Raw genomic sequence first — 23067 nt, forward strand, 5'->3', positions numbered from 1 at the left:
GACTTAGTTAATTGAAATTTGCTCCTTTTCATTTCTCAGTTTCTGTTAATGGTACCACTATTCACACAGACTCAGATTCTCAGTCATTTTTGATTTGCCTGCTTCCCATAATCAGTTAGTTGAAGTTCTTTTCCATTATCATTGCTACCATGCTAGCTCAAACCTTCACCTAGAACTTTCGAAGAGCCTCCAAACATCTCCCTGATTGCAATGTCTTCTCTGCACTTTGTCCATTGTCAGGTTAATCTCTACATGGGATGCTTCACTGTTCAAAAATCTTTAATGGTGCCTCATTGCCTACCAAATAAAGTCATAGTCTTAATTGTATTAAGAGTCAGGGATTATATAGTGCAACTTCACTTCCCAGACAAAGAAATTAAGGCCCAAAGGGGCCTAAATGACAGAATGACAAACACTGGATTTAAACCAGATTTTCTTATTTCAAACTTGTCATTCTATCTGCCAGGATGCCTTCTTAGCATGGCATTTGAAGTCCTTTACAATCTGACTCCAAATCACCTTCCAGTCTTATATCCCACTACTTTCCTACCTGATGATCTAGATAAAGGAGAATAAGCAATGTTTTCTGAAGACATACCATTATTTCCCCTCTACATACCATTGCTTGTGTGATTATTTCTACCAAGAATTTTTCTTCTCTCTCTTTCCCACTTCCAAGTCTTTCCCGATTCCCCCAGAAATGATCTTTCCCTTCTCTGAACTCAATAGCACTTTTCCTTCTCTTACGTATTTATTAAATTCTGCTTGGTATTATTTTATAGTTTTATGCATATCTTATCTCCTCAATTAGATGACAAATTTCCTTGAGGATGAACTCTGTTTATTGTTGTATCTCCCAAGTGCCTACCAAAGTATCCTATACATAGCAGGCCTTCAGTTAACTGCTTTAAATCAAATAAAAAAGTATTTATTTGTTAAACCCTTACTGGTCTAGGAACTAAAAGACTTGTGAAAAAAACATAAATTAAAGTCTTCTCTCTCAAATCACAAAAGCTGATTTCTAATCTGCCCCCAAAAGATAATTCTAGTAAAAACCATCTTGTACAAAAAAGCCAATACCTTACATTTTATAAAGCTCATTATGGTTTTCAAAGTGCTTTCTCAAACATTATCTCATTTACTCTAACAACCTTGGGAGGTAATACGGAAACACGGCAGGCAGTTCTACAATGGTGTCTGAATGCCAGCCTCCTGGGGTGAGTCACTGTTGTTCTGATTGGCATTGCCTGAAACACCATGCCTCAAACTGTTACTCTTAATGTAATTAAAACCATAAAAAGGCATGAAGCTATTTCTACCGGTAATAAACAATATTCCTCTAAAGCTGTGGCAAAGGATATATTATTTTGTTTACTGTTAGATGTAGGAGATGGCATTTTTTAAACGTGTTAAATCTTTCTAATTCACACCAGATGGAGCCAGATTCATTTCGATACACCCCAGAAAGCCAATAATGGTTATTAGTGCAAAACAGTGTATGATTTAAAACAACTGCCAGCTCTCCAATGACTAAGATACTCTTTTTCTTTAATAAAAGGTACAGGCTAACTGGTAAACTGAATCCATTTTTCTGAGGCATTGCAATTCAAACTATCATGGTTTAGAGTTGGCCTTAGAGCTAGGAATATCTGGGTTTGAGTTCAGCCTTTGACACATATCAGATGTTTGATCTTGGGAAAGTAAGTCCTTTAACTTCTTAATGCAGTAGGCAAGCTGGTTTTTTTTTTTTTTAACTTTTCTTACTTTTAAATTTTTTAAATGATTTATGGAATAAAACAAGCATTTTCATAACATGGTACAATGAAGATGTTTGCACACGAAATTGCAAATCTATATACAACTTGCGATATTCTTTTCCAATATGCGACAAAATTATTTAAATTTTTTTCTCTCCTTCACCTGCAGATGGCTTCCATTGGACCCAAACTGGCATGTGCGTGCGCGCGCACGCACACACACACACACACTGTAGGCAACTCTACAAGACTATAAATTACAGACCTTACAGTTTACTCATCCTTCAATTTCTTCTAACAATGAAATGGGCACAGTTTTAGGCCCAATCCCCTACTTGTTTATTATGGAACCATTGACCATTTACATTTGAAACAAAGCATTTTAGTAGTTCAAAAAAGTTCTATGTTAAGAAGATGGCTCAGTGGATGGTGTCAGGTCTGGAACCAAGAAGACCTGAGTTTAAATCTGGCCTCAGACACTTACTAGCTGTGTGACTAGTCAAGTCCCTTAATTCCTTTGCCTCAGTTTCCTCATCTGAAAAATAAGCTGAAGAAGAAAATGGCAAAGCACTCCAGTATCTTTGTCAATAAAACCCTAAAATGGGTCAACTGAAATAAGACTCCACAATAACATTAAGCTAAAGAAGCTGTTTGTAATTTTGGCTTAACTAATTGGAGTTTCAGGTTAAGATCTAAGATGTTAGTCAGTTATAAAGGGATCTACCAGCACTCATTATTTCTAGATAGCAGTTATGAAGGACCTGTGATTTCATCAGTTTAGAGAACTCTCTCCTCCACTCAGGAAGGTGCTTAGGGATTATGATTTACCCATAGTCAATGTTGTGGGACATAGTTTGAACCAGGCTTTCCTGACAAGCCCAGCACTACACCCTGGGCTGTCTTCAGGGATCTATAGTTATATTTTTTCTGGTCAAAGGATACACCAAGTTGCATATTGACCTTTTCTGACAAAGGATATGAACAGTTTTCAAAAAGAAATCAAAGCTATCAATAGTCACATAAAGTGCTCTTAATCAATATTGATTAGAGAAATGCAAATAAAAACAACTCTGAGGTACCACCTCACACCTACCAGATTGGCTAACATGACAAAAATGAAAAATGATAAATGCTGCAGGGGATGTGGAAAAATAGGTACAATAATGCATGGTTGGTGGAGTTGTGAACTGGCCAGCTATTCTGGAGAAATGTTTGAAACTACATCCAAAGCGCTACAAAACTGTGTACAACTTTTAACCCAATACCACTAGTAGGGCTGCATCCCAGACATAGAAGTATATATATACAAAAGTATCTATAGTCGCCTTTTTTTTTTAACAGCTCTTTTTGTTATGGCAAAGAATTGGAAATTGAGGATTTGGTTGTCCATTAAGTGGGGAATGGCTGAACAAGTTGTGGTATATGATTATGATGGAATCCTATTGTGCTATAAGAAATGGTAAGCAGGATGGTTTCAGAAAAACCTGAAAAGTCTTACATGAACTGATGCAAAGAGAAGTGAGCACAAGCAGATCACTGGAGACACTTAGAGCAATATCACACAATGATACAACTGTGAATGACTTATCTACTCTGATCAATTCAGTGATCCAAGATGATTTCAAAGGACTCACGATGAAAAATGTTATCCACCTTCAGAGAGAACTGATCAATCACTTTCTTTCATGCTTTTATTTTTTTTGCAACTAGGCTAATATTGGAAATGTTTTGCATATCTTCACCATGTATAATTTATACTATATTGCTTGCTTTCTCAATTAATGGAGAAGGGGTAGGAATGGAGGAGAGAATTTGGAATTCAGAATTTTTTTTAAAAAAGCAATATTAAATAAAGGGTTTTTTTAAAGGCCTTTTTTCTGTGGTTTGTCTCTTTGGCCTTTATTCACAACTCTGGCCCTTGGTATTGGGGGACCCTAGATGAAGCTAGGATCTATTAATCAACAAGCATTTATTAAGAAACTTTTATATGTCAGGCACTGAGGATATGAAGAATGAGATCTCTTTCTCCCAACTTGGTCTACAATCTGGCTCTCACTGGCCTCTACTATTTTTCTTTTAGTGCTGGATTTTCTGCTTTTCTAGCACTGCTTGGTGTCATTTCCATGCCATTATTAGGCAGGGCAGTGTCTTTGGTGAAAGCTGAAACTTATTTCTGAAAAATAAAGGAAAACTGAAGTTTTCTCGAAAACATGAGACTATTACAATGAAAGCTTTATCCTAAAAGAACTATGCTGGAACAAAACATCACTGACATTTCTGGTTTTTTGAAATGAGCTCCCTCTTTGATGTTTAGTTTGAGGTACAGGTGGGGTTTGACACTCCAGTGGCTCACTATTACCTCCAGGAGAGAATATAACATCCTCTAGCTTTTAAAGCCTTTTGTGTCAGGCAAGGGATACAAAGAAAGGCAAGAAATAGGCAAATGAGGAATTCAGAGAAATGTGGGAAAGGTTTCTATGAAATGCCTTGACCAAAGGGTAGGACCAGGCACTTGCCAACTGCTCTGTCCATCCTTTCCCCTCCACAAAGGCCACTGGTCCAGAGTCAAAGACCCTACTGCCCTCCTTCACCCCTATTATCTTCTCTACCTTGGAGAGTGCCCTGGGGTGGAGCTGATGTAATCTCACCCCTCTATGACTAGCCAGGCCTTAAGTCTTCAGATTCCTGGACTAAGGACTTGAAATCTGTCTTGCTGTCCTAAGCTACCTACGGTCCCTCTCTCCACACCTCCTTTTCATTCCTTATTCAGGGATGAATAATCAAATTGACCTTATCACTGGTACAGTGAAGACTTACCAGTCAGAATCCCCAGCTTCCTTCCCTGGCCACCACCACTCCCTCCTTTATTTTATACCCATTTGTCAGTCCAACACCTGCTGTGTCTCTGTCCCACTAGGTCTGGAACCCATTCTATTATACCAACTATCAGATCTATGCCTTCCTGTTCATATAAACTTTGTATTTAGATCTCTATATACATGTTTCCTTTCAAAAGAGCATAAGCAACTTGAGGGAAGGTCCCTGCTTGTCCTTGAATCACTGACATTCAGAATAGCTCCTGGTATGTAGCAGCAGCTTTATACATGCTTATGGAATGGAGGCTAAAACAAACAGAACCAAGACAATAAGAAATAAAATGAGATCACTAAAAGGAAGCTGAACTGAGAAATGGAAAACACAACCGAAGTCCTAGAGAAGATAATGAAATAACTTCTTGCCTCACGATGGGCTCCATGGACTTAGGCTGTCAGTCTCTGAACCTGATGTTTTTACTTAATTGTTTGTCACAAATGAGGGCTCAGTCTGAAGAGATTGGTGGAAAATGACTGAAGACAAAAGGTATCAATGGGATGTTTTTAAGAAAAATGTCAGCAAAGCCAAATATCTTTTATCTTTTTAATTGACCTGAAATCACATCTCCCTTCTTCTAGTATTTAATTAAACAAAAATGAAATGAAGATGATCTAAGCTTGTTTTTTACAAGTTTTTAACAAAATATTCCTTCTGGAAACCCCCCCCCCCACACACACACACAAAATGAACTAAATAAAATACATCATTTTTCTTTATTTTTAAAATAGAAGACACATACATCTAGCAGAAAATATGCCCTCTGAAGTCGGTCTTTTGAGCACTCTTTTATGTTACCTAGTATATCATGTAAACAAGAGCTTAATACAGGCATCTCTCACTTAGTAGAAAACCTGTTCTTAAGGAATTTTAGGTCAAGTCAAAACTTCATTCTAAAGAACAGTGTAATGCATTTTCAAACGTGTAATGAAAGTCAACATAAAAATGGGATTCATTAAATGAAATTTAAAAGTATTTTTGTGGAACTCATCTATTAAGTGGGGGAAACTCATACATATTACATGATGATGAAATTGGACAGTATTATTCCAGTCATGTGCTGGTTTATTTCTGCTTCTGACAGCTGTGTCTGTGATTCATTTCTTTCAGTCTGTTTTACCACTAAAAAACCACCTACGAGCTTGCTAGAGTATCTTGTAATAAAAGCTTACTTGTGACTGGTGGGATTTCACTTAATTCACTTCTTTCTAACACCTGCAGCCTCCAATCTTTGTTGCCTAAACCCAGAGCCTGACAGAGGGATACACAGGGTTTTAATTCGGCACAGAGTGGAGTGCTTTCTGAGGTTGCCACTGGAGAGAGAGAGACAATTGGCACTGGAGAGCTCTGGGATCTGACAGCTTTACGTACTCCTCTTTGAACAACCCCAAAAAATAAAATGAAATAAACATGACAAAAACTGATTTTGTATTCTGAATCTAAAATACTTCATTCTAGTTTAGAAAAATAGAAGATAGAGATGTCTGAAAATAGCTGGAGTGGGTGTTAAGCTAACATATCTCATGTCAAAGCTTATTAATAAAACTGACATTTAATACCAGTTATTTATTATGCTGGATGCTTGCTCTACCCAATTTATTTATTACAAAATAAAATTCATTGTAAAATGGGTCTTTTTTGGATTTTATTCAAAGGAGGCTGTTTACCAAAAGAGACTCATCATAAAGTGATTTTACAGTAAAATTTGGATTCATTGAAAAGGCCACACTTCAGGATTCAGAAGGCCACATGTGGCCCCTGATCTAGTTGATCAAGTCAGAAAAGACGCTGCTGTCACCAGTCCTTTGTGTATATTCTTTTATTAACTAGAAAACATTTGGAAGCAAGCAACATATATATTTATCCCCCAAGTAGAAGTAGTTTGATCTTGTTGCCTTTTTCAAGGTAAGGTTTCCTACTCAATGAAGAATTTGAGCTTTTTACATCTTTTGCATTTCCCTCTTTGGTGACTTTACCCTCATATCCTGAGGAGGGCAAATGGTTATTTAGACAAATGCAGTAAATTTAAAAAGAGAAATAAAAGAAAAAAATTCTATACATGGAATATCTAACAGTATGTTTTTTTTTTTTATTTAACTTTTAGCATTTATTTTCACAAAATTTTGGGTTACAAATTTTCTCCCCTTTTATCCCCTCCCCCCCCCAAACCCAAGCATTCTAATTGCCCCGTGACCAATCTGCTCTCTCTTCTATCCTCCCTCTCTGCCCTTGTCTCCGTCTTCTCTTTTGTCCTGTAGGGCCAGATAGCTTTCTTTACCCCTTAACCAACAGTATGTTTTTAAAAAAATCAACACAATAGAAATTACATTTAAATAATTTTATTGAGGGAATTTTTTTGTAAAAAACATTCAGTCAATAATGATATTGAATTTTTTCATGATTATTGCACCATCTAGTGGTCTACTCTTAATTTGTATCAAGGTCTTATTACAGTCAGCAATAGAAAAACATTTTCAATATAAAACCTGTATAAATTATACCCAATATACTTTATACACATACAACAAAGATATATAAAAATAAATAGATTCTTGTAAAAAGTCTCATTCCGAGTTCTCATATCTGGAAATACTGGCTCGGTAAGCCTAGAGATTTTCTAGTTTTACCAACTCATTTCCAAATCCCTTTCCCACAACACTACATTTTTAAGGATGATTTTCCTTGCAAAGATTTTGTTGCAAGATCAGCTCTTTCTTTAAGAGCACTGGCTTCTTCAGCACTTTGGAAGCCCTGTGCATTCCTCAGTAAGAAGTGGCTAATAAAAAGCTTCAAACCTTCCCGCAACATTCCTAGCTTTGGGTTGTCAGATACTCTGGGGAAAAAAGCGTACAAACATGAGAATCAACAAAACTAGTTTCCTTTATATATCTCCTGCCAAAAATAAACAAATATAAAATAAAAACAATCAAGGATTGAATATTGCAATAAAATAATTTTCTAATAATACTAAATTTAGAACATTTTATGTATTGACAGTTTTGTATTAAGTTGCTTTGTTTTCCATATCTAACACCCTGTGGCAAAATAATTATAATACCTATTTAAAATGAAGCTTCAAAAATTCCCCCCAACTTTGCAGATGGAATCAACTGAATCAAAGATAAGCCAAGGAACATTTCATTCTTCAAGTCATATTCTCCCTACATCTCATAATCTGATTACATACCTGCCAAAAATTGTGGTAAGTTCTTCAACTTCTGTTTCCATCAATAGTATATATAATACTTTCCGTAAAAAGTGAACTCTAGGTTTATTTAGTTCACTGAATTCAATTACCTAATATTAATAATAATTAAAAAGACAATTAAAAGACAATTAAAGTCAATTCAAATTTTTAAATTAAATTCCAGATATATGTAATTGGAAAAGAAAAACAATGCTATTGTGAAAGAGGTTATTATTTTGTCTTATAAAATTATGAATCAGATAATAATATAATACTCCACAGACACGTTTCTAATGAACCACTACTTCTGGTCATGAAATGAGTGGCCAAATCTCCATGTTCTTCTTTACCAAAGAGGAGTGCCAAGTCCATTACTACATCATTATAGACACACATGCATGCATTGCCTTTATTTCACTTTCCTTCTCCATTAAAAAATTAAAAGTACAAACTTATAGCAAATTATAAATTAAAGTAACAAAAATATGTAAAATTAGCAAATTAGCAAGCTTATGAGGACACTAGAGATAATCTAGTCCAATCCTGTCATTGTACAGGAAAACAAATAGCGCTCGAGAGGCTAAATAACTTGCCTAAAGTCACATAAGTGTGACAAATGGAACAAGCAGGATTTGAACATAATTCCTTTGAATTCAAATCCAGAACACTCTCTATTACTACTAACCACCATACTGTATCCACCACAATTCCCATAAAACTCTTAATACATTAGACCAACATCTTAAAGTAAAGCCAGGAAAATAAACAAACCAAACACCACAGCTGAGATGTGTATCAGAATGTCAAAGTTTAATGCCCAAACTGAAATAAGTAATTTTTAAGAGCCAACTCACAGAGCAGAAATAGGAATTAAAGTTTCCTTGAGCACACATCATACTTTAAGGAAAAACTATAGCTTAGTAGCACACACAGACTATGTACTTCATAGGTATTTGGTATAGGGATTTATGAAAATCAAAACAACTCTGAGGTACCATATCATACCTATCAGATTGCCTAACATAACAAAACAGGAAAATGATAAATGCTGGAGATGTGGGAAAACTGGAACAATAATGCATTGTTGGTGGAGTTGTGAACTGATGCAACCATTCTGGAGAGCAATTTGGAACTATGCCCAAAGGGCTACAGAAATGTGCATACCAATATCACTTCTTATTGCAGCTCATTTTTGTGGGGGCCAAGAATTGGAAATCGAAGGGATGCCCATCAACTGGGGAATGACCAAACAAGCTGTGGTATATGAATGTAATGGAATACTTGTCTGTTACTTCAGAAAAACCTGGACAGACTTATATGAAATGATACTGAGTGAAGTGAGCAGAACAAGGAGAACACTGTACACAGTAACAACCATAATGTGCGATGCCTAACTTTGAAAGACATCTTTTCTTAGCAATGCTAGGACGTAAGACAACTCCAAAAGATTCATGATGAAAAATGCTGCCCATATCAAGAAAAAAGAACTATGAGTCTGAATGCAGATTGAAGCATACTATTTGCTCTTTTTCTCTTTTTGTTTGTTTTTTCTTTCTTGTGGTTTCTCCCACTGGATCTAATTCTTTATAATATGACTAAAGTGAAAATAGGTTTAACATGAATGTATATATAGAGCCTATATAAAATTACAAACCGTTCTGATGTGGGGGGAGGGGAGAGATGGGAAAAAAATTTGGAACTGAAAATCTTATAAAAGTGAATGTTGAAAATTAAAAAGAAATAATGAAAAAAAAGGAGTGGAAACAACCATGCTATTAGGTCAGGTGCTGCAGGACTGAATTTCATAGCACTCAAGACAGGATTAAGTCCTGAACAAAGAAGGGTTCATTTCTATGATGTGTCTGTAGGGGAAGAAAATATCAGAAGATGGGTCACTTCCTCTCTCTTTGTGGCAGCTCTGCCTCTGGAGGGAGCTCTGTTTCATGGTTTCTCTCTTTCACACATCCCTCACCCTACACAGGCTCTCTAAAAAGTTAAGTTTTTCCACCTTTACAACGCTCCACAATCCTTCCTGCTCTGAAAAATAACAAGACTCTAAGATGGTAGATGAAGAAAAGAAGCCACTTAAGTAACTCATTACTAGCAGAGATGCCAGAGAAGGAAATATTCCTCAGATACTTGAGGTAGACTACCCAGCAGCTCAGAGTATCTGTTGGAAAATTTCAACTGGCTTCAAGGGATGAAATTGTAACTTATTCTCAGTCAAGAACCCAGAAACATAAAACTCTCAAGACTGCCATCCTCTCCCCAGGAGGAAGCATGGCCTCAGTGGAGAGAGAAAGAGTTGGGTTCCAAATCCTGCTCTTGGCACTTTCTATGTTTGTGACCTGAGGAGGGAGTCACCCAACTTCACACTCTTTGAAGTAAGCTCCCAAGAAGCTTCAGAGAAGGTGCCAACTTTCACTGGACACACAAACTTTCCCCCTCAGAGTTGCCTAGATCAGTGATGTCCCAGTTCCAGTTCTCTATGCCTGTTGCAATAGGCTAGATTTTCTACTTCCCTAGCTGAGTCTCAGGAAATCAGAGCCACTGGGAAGGAGCCAAAGGTTATAGCCATGAAGACAGATAATCTAGATAATAAGCAAGCCATAACCTCTAGCCCATTTCACTCAATATTATTTGCTAAGATTCAGAAAAGTCCCAGTCTGAATGTTGTGGTAGTTTGTTATTGGGATACACACAGAGATCAGAGAAAAGTCACCTCTGATGATGATCATCAGGGACTCTGATCCCAAACCCCATTTCCAGACCAAATGACAGAATTCCCTAGACACTAACCTACCTCTATAAATCCACACTCTTAAAGTTTCCTTATTTTCTCTGAACACTGGCATATGTATGTTTCCATCATTCCAAGGAAATATGGAAATTATCAACCTGAGAATTTACAGTTACAACTCGCACATTAACACTAAATTCAGTAATATAAGCACTTACCCTAGGCTAGTAAAATACCTCTGAAGACGCTTACTGAGTGTATGAGTGCACAGAATAAATAAACTGACTATGTGGTCATTGGCTACACATATGGTGTCTGGTTATTATAAAGAGCTATAACAAAACAGCAGAAGTCATTTAAAAAAGATTTATGTTTAACCAAGAGTATTGTAAAGGTTAATATTAATTTACTAACTAATTACAAACCTTAAAGATGGAAAGTGGAAGTGATTTTTTCTTCAGCAAGTGAGCCACCAACTGTACAAAATTAGAAAATGTAGTAGCTGACAAATTTTCTAAATCCCGAAATTTGTCCCATATGCTGAACTGGAATGTCATCTACTCCAAATGAAAATAAAAATAGAGTCACAATGCAACAAACACACAGAGAGAAGTAGGATGATATATATAATCACATAATATATATAATACAATGCCATTCTACTCCTTTCACATTAAAATAATGCTATCATAAAACATAATTTATGATTAAATATAGTATTTGTTGACATTTCAATGAAAAGCTCTTAGGAATGTGACCTTTATTATAACACTGTTCTTATAAAATGAAATATTTTAGTTAATAGCAAATTAAAATATATTTAATATTATTAAACATGTCAAGGCTTCTGAGGGCAAATATGTCAGTTTCTTAAGTAGCTTAGGATTCTTATAGAAATTTTGTTCAAAATCTAATTTACTCATTTAAAATAGACAGTAACTGAACTGAAATACGCAAGTACTGCTTAAAGAAACTCTTTAGCAGAAGACATACAAATAGGTGATGTGAACTCAAATTATAACTTGGCTCTGAAATGAACCTCACGTGTGGTATAATTTATGTAAAATCCGGAGTTGGAAGCGTGGTATAAAGGAGGAAGAAAGACTGTTGAGGGAAAGGAGAAAAAAATATATCTGGCCAATGAGTAAATTTGACTAATACTTACCTAAGTAGCTATAAAATATTCAACTTACCTGAAATCTCCTTTCATATTCACAAAATTTGCTAGCCAAATATGCATAAAAAGGATTATATATTTTCTCTTGTAAGCAACAATCTATGAGAACATGAACTATCTCTCTTTCTTGCTGGTCCTTGAGTCCAAGCCTGCAAGTAAGAAATAACAATAACTTAGAAATCATTTAACTTTCAAAATTCTACCGGTTTTAAGACAGGGAACTATTTATTTATATAAGTAAAAGAGAATGAAATCTATTTGAAATAAATTTCAGAAGACAGAAGCCACTGCTATCTGTATGACCAACAGATAAAATCTTTTTACTTTTCTTAGCCTCAGTGGAGGTTAGAGATGTCTAAGGTCTCTCCTAGCTCAAAATTCAATGATTTTATGAATTGAGTAAGGCCAGATCAATGCTGATATAAAATCATACATAAACTTAAGAGTCAGATCAATTTTAAGGCAATCTTTTAGACATCGGGTATTTCACCTTAGGAGGTGAAAACTGTCTGACTATAGAGTAGTAGGGCTACCAGAAATCTTAAAGCCATGGGGAAGAAACTTTTTTCATTTCTTCTCAGTTAAAAAAAAAAATACATTAAAGATTTTCTTCTCAACCACTTAAAAAACTAATATTTGTTTTTCTTTTTCTACCTCTACCTGAATATTCAACCAGATCATTTAACATCAATACAAATTGCTGATAAATTAACACTAATTATTTTGTGCCAATAGTTTACTTTTTAATATGCAAGGCAAAAATAGCTAGTGGTGCAAAGCCCAGCGAGAAAGGAATTTGTTTAATACTTGAATGAAACCAGAAGACATAAGGAAGTTGTGGCTAAATAGAAAGATTAATCATGGAGGCATCCTACTTGGAGAGGCAAATAAAGAATTGGTTCCACATGCTCATGAGCAATAAGAAACATCATCTTATGTGACACTTGGTTATCCTGTCTTGCAGTACTTATGAACATGGGATCATCACAGATATACGGCTGGAAGGAACCCAGATGCCAAAGTCCAAGGGAAGTCCAAGTCACTCAGGTATTAAACAACAGAGGTGAGATTTGAACCAAGATCCTCTGATTCCAGAGCCAATACTTATTCTACCATGATGTCTTCCATAAGCATAAAGATCACAATGACCAGAGCCAATACTTATTCTACCATGATGTCTCCCATAAGCATAAAGATCACAATGAAAACAACTTCGGTTTATATGCCAACATCAGTGGCTGAGGATAAAGATAAATCCTATGAAGAATTTAACAAGATTTTGGAGACCAAGCCAACATATATACCTTGATCCTCGGTAACTTTGATGCAAAAGTACGGATACAGAACAAGACAGTAAGAAATATGGGAGAAAAAAGTAGTTTGGAATTAAGAAACAAAAGAGGCTAAAGGATTATAGACTAATCAGAAGCTTCATGCTGGCATAGCATTTAATTCTTCAGAAGAAGACAGCAGGAAGGCACTAGAAATGGCAAGTACCAAACGTCTCAAGAGAACAAAAACTAATTCAATAGATAGAAAACATACTGTTATTAGTGCTGGAGTGGTTTTAAAATCAGCTATCTGTATATAATCAAACTACCCACTAGTTAGAGTAAAAGTAAAAATGAACTCCAAAACAGTAGAGAGTATAAGGATGAGTAGAACTGTAATCAATTATAACAGCTTTAGCCTGACTTATTCAAACCTTGAAAAACAAGAAATGGAGAAAGGAAAGCACCCTGACTCAGTTTACACCATTTCGAACAGAAGTTTAATTGATGTAGGACTAGAAAAGGAATAGAAAAGAGCTCAGAAATAGCTTCCACAAACAAAGTATCTAATCTCTTTGCCAAGACAAGGGAAAGACAAAGCAGCCAAGGGCAGTACTAGCTTCAGGGTACAAAACCATTGTTAAAATGTGGAAAGTTAGAAAGTTTTGCCCCAGGAAACAGGTAGAGACAGTGGAGATGAAAGCAAGTCTTTGGATAGTTTGGCTTTGTATTGACTGCATTAAACACAAGAATATTATAGGGCCGCTAAGAGCGGAAGTCAGTCCACTGAGTTATTAGTCTGCCTGTACATATATTGTGGACAGAAGTGTAAGTGGACAATAAGCTAAAAACTGTGTAGCATCTACAATGATCACAAGCCGCTTCCACACAGACACACACACACACACGTATACACCCACATATGAGCATAGACATATCTTTCAAACAGGAATACTGTCTAGGTAATGCTACCTGGCTGACAGGCAGCTTATTGTATTAAAGAGCTGTTAGGCCTAAGACCTGGGCGCCTGCTAGCCATGTGACTGAAATAGATACAGTGGTCATGTGGCAAAGCAAGAAGTGACCAACCAGTAAATGGCTTGTGTGCAACAATGGTTTGCTTCTGATGTACAGGGAAACTGACGAAGGCCTGTTCAACCTCTGTAGTGAATATATGGGACAATATAAGCAAGAGTCACACAGGACAGGCAGTCTCATTTGATGATATCCCAGATCCATCTGAGTGAGAGCTGTACCACATGGGTACACTTGATCTCTCTAAGCCTCTGTAAAATAAGGACAGAGCCCATGGCATCTACCTCATAGCATTCTCAGAAGGCTCAATGAGACAACATATACAAAATGTTTTGCCAACTTTCAAATACATATCAGTTATTATCATTATGGTTCTAAATCAGGGAACATCCTTCAATTTACCAGTACTGCATTGGTACCCTAGAAATGTTAAAAGACCTAGGAGGTGACATTTGATGATGATGATTCTGATAACAGATAGCATTTATATATCAGGTGAAGTAAATGTTGTACCTCTAAATAAAAAACTCAAATAGCAGATTCCTCAATTAACTTAAGAGTTTTTTACTAAACTTCATTGAGAGGAGAAAGACAATGGCTAAAAAGTGTGCAGAACTGAGGTATTTAGTTTTTATAAAAAGGAGGAAAGCAGCAGTGCAAAATTTCCAAAGTAATGGGTCTATCCAACCCATTAAACCATCTAGATCAAAGTATCATATACTTCATGTCTGGAATAAATGTTTTTACTACAAGCTCATCCTCAACCAAAAATTCAAATATGTTTGATATATACAGTACCAAGTCTTAAGACAATGAAGAGGACCAATGCACTTTAACAAATATTTATTCTTTCTCCTGATCATTTCCCCCTCAATTAAAAAGAAGAAAAAGGAAATGAAAATCTACATAATATTATAGTTAAGCAAAGCAAATTTCCTCAACCCATGAACTTTAGGAACATTTTTAGTCTGACGATCAGAAACAACCACTAATTCTTTGATTTAGCTCTAGTTGGAGACAAAAAAGTCAAATTACAAAAGAAACTTGAAAACTCCTATGTGTACTTACTTTAGAAGCTTTTCAAATGCATCCAAAAAATCTTCACTAATCATCAACGTACAAAAAATATTTCTTCTGATATCAGTGTTCATTCTTTGCTTTCGGGCAAGCTCTAGTATCTTTGAGCTAACCTTGAAAGAAGAAAAAATAAGCCAGGGCTAATAAGCATATCTTAACAAAGACTCTTTTTTTCTCATGAGACTCTAATGAAAAATCTTGGAGTTTATGTATACTTTTGATTATGGAAGCTTCTAAAATTTAAGTCTCTAGCAAAAAAAAAAAAAACCAAAACCAACTCCAATTTTTTTTTTTATTGCATCTTGACCCCAAAATAAAGTGTAAGGAGAAGTTTGGTATTAATCAAAAGCTGTCAGTGAAAGCATTAAAAAAAAAAAAAATCAAACACCTCCCACCATCCTTCAGTACAGAGTTTAAAAGTTAAATTTTGGGTTATGTAGACATAGCTAATGCAGCTAGCAAAAAAAATCTAGTACTAGCAGGTACTCAACATTTTGCTGAATTGAACTGCTTGGACATAAATGATTTAGTCTTACAAATGAAACTTTTCAATAGAGAAAGAGATAATTATTTAACTGACAGTATTTTAAAAACGAGAAGACAGAAATAGGAAATGATTTAGAGAAAGCAGTAGGAATAGAGGAGCATCATACCTAACTGAGGAGAACTTAAATGCTAGCAGTACAGTTTAGTTTATGTGAATCATGAAAACAATGTTCTAAAATAAAGGTTTTTAAAGCATTTGCATTAATAAAAGACCTCTTTTAAGACTCAAAACTGCTTATTCAGATCAGTATTACATTTCTCCCTATGTCACCTACTTTAACTTCTTTAACTATAATCATTAAGGTCCCTTCCAACAGTAACCTTCTAGTACAATGAAAACTTGGATATTTATAGGAAGCATATTTCATAATAAAAAAAATGGTCACTGTGTGGCTTTCCAGTTGGAATTAGAGATTTTTCTTTTAATTTTCAAAATGTGTGTATTTGTATAATCTTATTCATTCAAGAATTATTAAGGGCCTACTATGTATGGGAGATAAAAGGTGTACATGTGACCCATTCTTTAAAAAGGTTAAATTTTAGAGGAAATGTAAATAAAATAGCATAATAAGAATGAAATTCAAATAAGAACTGTTATTATTAGTTTAGTTTACCGTTCCTTTAAGTTGTTTCTGCTGGCTATGATTGTTGCTGTCTATCATTGGGGCTCCACTCCATGATGACCCTACAATCCACCACCTGCCAATCTGCTCTGCATTCAAAAGGCTTTCCCAGGAGACCCGAAGTTGAGTTTCTTTACCGGAACTACTGTTTCGAATCTATTTTAAAAATGAAACAATTTTCATTGCAGTTTTTTTACTTGGTTTATACTCCATATTAACATCTAGTTAGTTCTTAGTAATTCATGGACAGCTAGTTCATGGACATTTAAAAATGATAGCATTTGGGGGACCAATTAACTACATTTAATTTAATCATGGTAATGAACATCATGTATGTGTATGGATTACATTTCAATCCTACACCTTTTAGTCTATTTGGAATATCTATTTTAATTTGATGGCTTTAGTCTACTTTGCTAGAACTTTTCAATACTAGGTTTACTTATATATTTTTAACTTAATTCTCACAGAAGAATTCAAGAACATACCATGAACTCAAACATAGAAGTGAGTCTTATTAAGGAATCCAACCTTCCCACTAGTAATCAGATTTTCATTTCCAACTTCTCTAGTGATGCCAGAGTTCATGTTCTGTAATCCTGTATTTCTTCTCTTCAAGAGATTAAGGTTATAAAATCAAGCTTCTCTGAGGTCTCTGTATCATCACAAGAGGAAACCTTAAATCCAGTGATACTACATGAATGTGAATGTGATTGTGTATTCATTCAAGGTTGGTTTATAGCAGGGGTTCTAAAACATTTTTTTGTATTATGTACACCTTTGGCAGCCTGATAGAGCTTATGGAACCCTTCTCAGAATAATATTTTTAAATGCATTTTAAAAAATCCCCACACAGGATTACAAAGGAAACCAATTATACTAAAATACAGTTATCAAAATTTTAAAGTAACAATTTCACAAACACAAGGGTATGAAAAGTCAGAGTTAGTTTTCATTACAGACATTCTCAGCCTTTTCAGTCTGCTTTTGAAAACTCCACAATAAGTGGATCATACTAAGGAAGGCTTGAAGTTTGGCCTCAAAGTCCCCTTTGGAGTTACTATTAAGAGCAAGGAGTAGAAACAGTGCTTGAAGGAGTTCCCAGATCACTGGAAAGTCAGCATGATGTAATGGTAAGGGCATTACCCTTAGAGCCAAAGGATCTGGGTTCAAACCTGGACTGTTACCTACTGCTTGTGTGACCTTGAAAGTCACTTAATTTTTCTAGGCTTCAGTTTCCTTATTTGTAAAAGGAGAAGTTTGGACTCTGTGACCTCTCAAGTCCTTTTTAGGCCTTATTACTGTCTAGGGTTCAAGCTCTAGAGAAAATTAGTTATAGTAAATCATGTGAGGGTACCGGTTATTAGTTTACCCGAGTCATCCTGATGAATATCAGGCCACTGGACCCAGATGGCTCAGGAGAAGAAAGTGAGGTTAGTGACCTTGCACAGACCTCTCTCCCTCAAATCAAAGTCAAGTGCAAGTCATGCCATCATCTGGATGTCAAGGTCTTCTTCGAGAACGAAGGACAAACCCAACAGTTTACCCCCACTCCCAATTCTCTCATTATAACTTATAATTTAATGCAGAAACGGAATGAATATGGAAACTGTTTATCTTATACAAAGGGATGTTGGATTCATTTTTCTATGGAAAGCCAAATATTAACAAAGCAGAACAATTAGCCAAATCTTACAAAGCATATCACTGGCTAATCTGAAACCATGCCTCCAGAGATAGTAAGAGCACAAAAGTGAAACGTTTTTTTTAATCCTTAACAGCCTTATTCAAAGATGACCTTACTTAAAAGCATAAAATGAACTGCCTGAAAAGCAGAATAAATAAGACCTGAATTTATGAATTTGCCAATTTGTCTTCAGATATTAAACATATAAAAGGCAGTTTCTCCAGTAGCATGCTCGATTATATCAGCTTATTCTGTGTTTAAAAAAGTTTAGCTAGTGTATGATAATGCACGATAACATTCCAATACTACAATCCACTGAGAGTGATTTTCCCCAACACCCTGACACAGAACATATGTATACTTCCACAAGGGGACAACAGGTCCTCAGAAAGAATAAGATGCTAACTATCTTAAGACAGAAACAAAACACTAAGACCTGTTGTTAGGCAAAAAGATATGAGACAGAAGGGGTTCCAACATTGTTACTTTCAACAAGTGAATAACAGGGTAAGAGTTTACCCTAATTGGTGGCTACACTGCCTAATTAATCAGTACACAAACGACACCTTTGTTATACCAAGCACAGATTACATATATTCGGTAAAGACTCATTATATAAAAGTAAATGTCAAAACACTTTCAAGACTTATATTAATATTTAAGTTTTAGAGGCTTTTTTGCCTAAATATACATATGTTTTGCTCATTTAATTAGACCTGAGAGCTATATTAACAATAGAGGGAACCATTTTATAATAGCCAATTTATACTGCTATGTTGTCTGATGTTCTAATTAAGGGATTCTTAATCTAGGATCTGTGAACTTATTTTTTGAACAATCTGATAACTATTTCAATATAGTTGATTTCCTTTATATAATCCTACGTAATTTATTTTTTGCATTTAAAGACATTATTTAGAGAAGAGGTTCCGCAGACTGCTAAGGATACATGTCACAAAAAAGGTTAAGAACCCCTGCTCTAAATAATTTAGAGATTTCTAAAATGGTTATGAAACTATTTAATCCTAGGATGATGCCAATTCTTAGTGAATTTAACATTTTTTGAGGCTTTTGGTTAGAGTTTGACTACCCTATGTTTGACTCAACCGTTAGTTCACTGGTATTTGTGTTGACTGTATTAGTAATATTATAGCAATAAAAATACATAAATATTTGAAGGATCTGTAGGGAATTCTCTTGTAATAGTTCTCTCTATCAATGAAGATCACAGCTTGTCAATAATTTAGTAGATTAAGACTTAGTGAGGTGCCTGAGGCACAGAGATATTAAGCAATTTGCTATAGTCACAAAGTTATTAAGTGTCAATGGCAGGATTTGAAGTTAAGTCTTGACTCCAAGTCTAGTGCTCTCATGCCCTATGCCACACTTTTCCTATAAATAGATTTTCTTAATGTGCAAAAAGGCTTTTGTCATCATTAAGGGTACAAGAAACAGTATGACATGGTGGAGAGCTCTCCGCAGTGAGGAAGACATAATGAAGCTCTGCTTTTGACACAGACCCTGAGTAAGTCACTAAACCACCTAGTACCCACAGGCAATACTTTAAAATCATAAGGTTTGTACTGGTAGAAGAAACTGCCTCTCTTGAAGTTCCCTGTACCAATTAAATCATAGGTTTGGTTAAAAATATGCATTCTTAAATTATAGAAACTCTTTAATGAGTTATTTTCTTTTGAAAGTGAAATGCACAATTCCTATAATACATATTTCATATATTATGTATGCCCTAAGAAATGTAGTGCTTTCAGACATCAATTAAATTATTTAGTAAAACTTTTAGAGTTAAAAGCAGAATAAAATCTAGAAGGTAGAAAGCACAATTTTAAGACTATTTAGGTCTTTCACCAGATTAAAAATGCCATCATTTCCCAAATTAGTAAAATTAAAGCCTCTGCTAAATAATGAACAAAAATAGAAAAAAAGCAACGATATAGATAAGTTTATATAGTTTTGTCACCATCATCCCAAAGGACTTTGACAATAATAACAGTAGACAATTCATGAGGCTCATACTCACACATTTCAGAGAAAGCAAAAATTTGAAAAACACAAAGAGGCTGTCAGTGCAGTCTAAGAGTTATCATTATCTTGTATTTCACAGACTCTATGGAGCACAGCTTAGGGATAAAACCAAGTCTAAGGCATGATTAGAAAAATCAGTCTTTTTGTTTTCCTTTTGTGGTTCTTCTCTCATAATGAAATAAAAGTCGCAAAATGGGGAGTTGATTTGTCTATTGCCCAATTACCTTCTTAATTAAAAAATAACACTGTGAAGGAAGTTTTCTAACAAGCACTAATGTTATATATTCGTTTATCCCTATAATCTCAAAAATCATATTAAATATGGTCAATAAAAATAAACAGCACCAATCTGTTGAAGTTTAGACTTCACTTAAAAAAATGACAAATAACCAACCTTGCCAAAGAGAGATATTAGGGAATAATGATTTATACAAGAATTTTTTTACAATGGGAATTCCTCTACTGCAATTAAAATGGACTTAGAAAAATGTATTTATATTGAATTACTTATAAAATCCAATTAAAATTAGAAATGTCATTTAAGTGACATTAATCAAACGATTATAAGGCATTAGCTTGTTTGAAGTGGTATACCAAAACTAGCTCTCACTTAAACCACACTGTAAAGTGGTAGCCAAGGTAATGTCATTAAGCTCCAATATTAGTTCACTCAAGATTTTCTTAATATATGATGTTTAGAATGATTACTCCCATAAATATTATCAAAACGGATTAAACAGACCACCAGACCAGTCACTATAACTAGAGATCTGCAGTAGTCATACAATAACTCTTACTTGCACCCTGTGAAATTTGGATCAATTATTAGTTTCCTATCATCTGATTTCTGAGTCTATAATTAAGGGTATATATTAACATACTTCAATATTTTAAGCATGTCTAATTTCCTTATTGAGAATGACCTTGCCCAATGCAGAAAACTTCTGCACCTTAATGGACTTGTCTTTTACTTTCACTGAAACAAACAAACAAAAAATACATCACAATGAACAATTAATCTGGTGGAAATTATTTCTCACATTAGCAAAGCTGGTCCTCAGCCCACACATACATTCTCTTCAGGCTGATAAGTGAGGCTTTCTAGCTTAATAGGACCTGCAATGGAACAGCTGAGAAGATGCGGGGTCACCTTCATACCTATATGAAGCACTAGGATTTTAGCTTAGGAGTTTAACTGACAAAGTAATCTAAAATGTAAATTAACATTAAAAATTTGTTTTTACCAATGTTCTCTGTAGTTTTCTTAGTTTCTCCACAGGTTCAGGGTCATAGCCTGGTATTTTGCGCATGTCGTTATTCTTTAATGCCAACATAGTTTCGAGCATGAATCGAATCTTTAAAAAAGAAGAAACACTTAAAACTATAATGAAGAGTGCATTACTTAAATGGGCACAAAACATATCCCTGTATGCACATATATATTGTGACTCATTATATTCTTTTCTTTAGGTAGGATATAAGGAATTTACATGAACATAACCATTAATAATTGTTTTGAACTAGATTTCAAAATTCAAGTCAACATCATTAAATGTTAATAGGGTATAAAAGCCTTTCATTATGTAAACAAAGACTGTTGATCATGTTCCTTTATAGTCAGATTTAAAACTTCAGATTCACATTTATCTGTAGTCTGACAATTCTAAGGAGCTGGATCTTCCACATGTTAAACCTAAGTTATAAAATTAGCTGAAGTAAAAAGTTACATGAATTAACTATAGAAAATTAAATCTAATAGTTCACCAAGTTTTGTTTTGTTTTTTTTTTTTTTTGCTAATTCTCATCAGATGTACTTCTTATGTTGTTCAGTTATGTAATCATACCCTAGTTTGATCCTGGAACTTCTTGCCTACTCCACTGGCTTTGGTCTGGGCTTCACTGATCAGCTCCTTCAGGGACAAAGCATCATCTTTTCTCAAGGAAAAACCGACATTTTTCAGCATTAGGAGAATCAATTCAATGTCCTTTTCCGTGAAAGTTCCAATAAGCCTTTTTAGAATGTCAAAAATGAGTAGAGATTGTATCACATGGAAATTATACAGATGGGCTATTATGGCAAAGAGGTTGTCACATTCTTTTCCTTCACTACCAGTTTTGTGTATTTCATCAAATTTCTTCACCACAGCTTCCAAAAAGTGAGCACCAACCTGAAAATAGACAGGGAGAAAAAAAAACACATTAAAAAATTAAAGAGTAAAATTTTCCTGGTTCCTCTTTTGTTAACCAGATTTAAAATAATACTCCTTATGAACACATACAAGATATTTCACATAGAATAGCTATTTAGCAATAGAATAGCACAGAGCACCTTAATCTCTAAGGTACATCTGTACAGTGCCTTTTACAACACAGTTAATAACAAAAAATAGTTTCTCAGCATCTGAAATAGTAAAAGTAAATGCAAAACATTTCTCTAAGATTCACTTTTTTTAAAAGACTGTATGATTTTCTTTTCTTTTTAAAATGGAAATTTTTTATTTTTTTATTAACTTTGTTTTCAGTGTTCTACAATTACTACCATATAACTTGGATTATTTTTTCCCCCTCCCTCCTTGAGATGGCATGCAATTTTATACAGGTTCTATACATTCCTATTAAATACATTTTCACTATAGTCATGTTGTGTAGAAGAATTAAAATGAATGGGAGAAACAAACCAAAACGTAATACAAAAGAAAATGGTCTGATACATTCTGCAATTGAATTCCAAAGTTCTTTCTCTGGGTATGGAAGGCATTTTACCTTAAATGACCACTGGGAATTTTTTTAAGTCCTTGCATTGCAATGAAGTTCCAAGTCTAGCAGAAAAAACTCTTGCACACTGTGGTTGTTGCTGTGTACAAAGTTCACCTGTCAGCATCAGATCATATAAATCTTTCCAGGCCTCTCTGAAGTCTTCCTGTTCATCATTTCTTATAACACAATAGTATTCCATTACATTCATATACCACAAATTGTTCAGCCATTCCCCAACTGATGGGCATCCCCTTGATTTCCAGTTTTTGGCCACCACAAAGAGAGCTGCTATAAAT

The 23067-nt window shown here is 34.9% G+C and overlaps 1 protein-coding gene across 1 annotated transcript in view; it reads right to left on the reverse strand.

Moving 5' to 3' along the window:
- Window positions 1–6951: 6951 nt before the first annotated feature.
- The window catches only part of NOM1 (nucleolar protein with MIF4G domain 1), a 31014-nt gene continuing 14898 nt past the window's right edge, over window positions 6952–23067 (reverse strand). Inside the window, 8 exon segments of the mRNA XM_072652096.1 lie at window positions 6952–7461; window positions 7816–7925; window positions 10981–11112; window positions 11749–11881; window positions 15107–15228; window positions 16276–16440; window positions 21259–21369; window positions 21859–22182. Of these exon segments, the coding sequence (XP_072508197.1) occupies window positions 7287–7461; window positions 7816–7925; window positions 10981–11112; window positions 11749–11881; window positions 15107–15228; window positions 16276–16440; window positions 21259–21369; window positions 21859–22182 (1272 nt within the window). The 3' untranslated portion in view covers window positions 6952–7286.

The sequence above is a fragment of the Notamacropus eugenii genome, chromosome 3, assembly GCF_028372415.1.
Source record: "Notamacropus eugenii isolate mMacEug1 chromosome 3, mMacEug1.pri_v2, whole genome shotgun sequence".
Lineage (NCBI taxonomy): Eukaryota > Metazoa > Chordata > Mammalia > Diprotodontia > Macropodidae > Notamacropus > Notamacropus eugenii.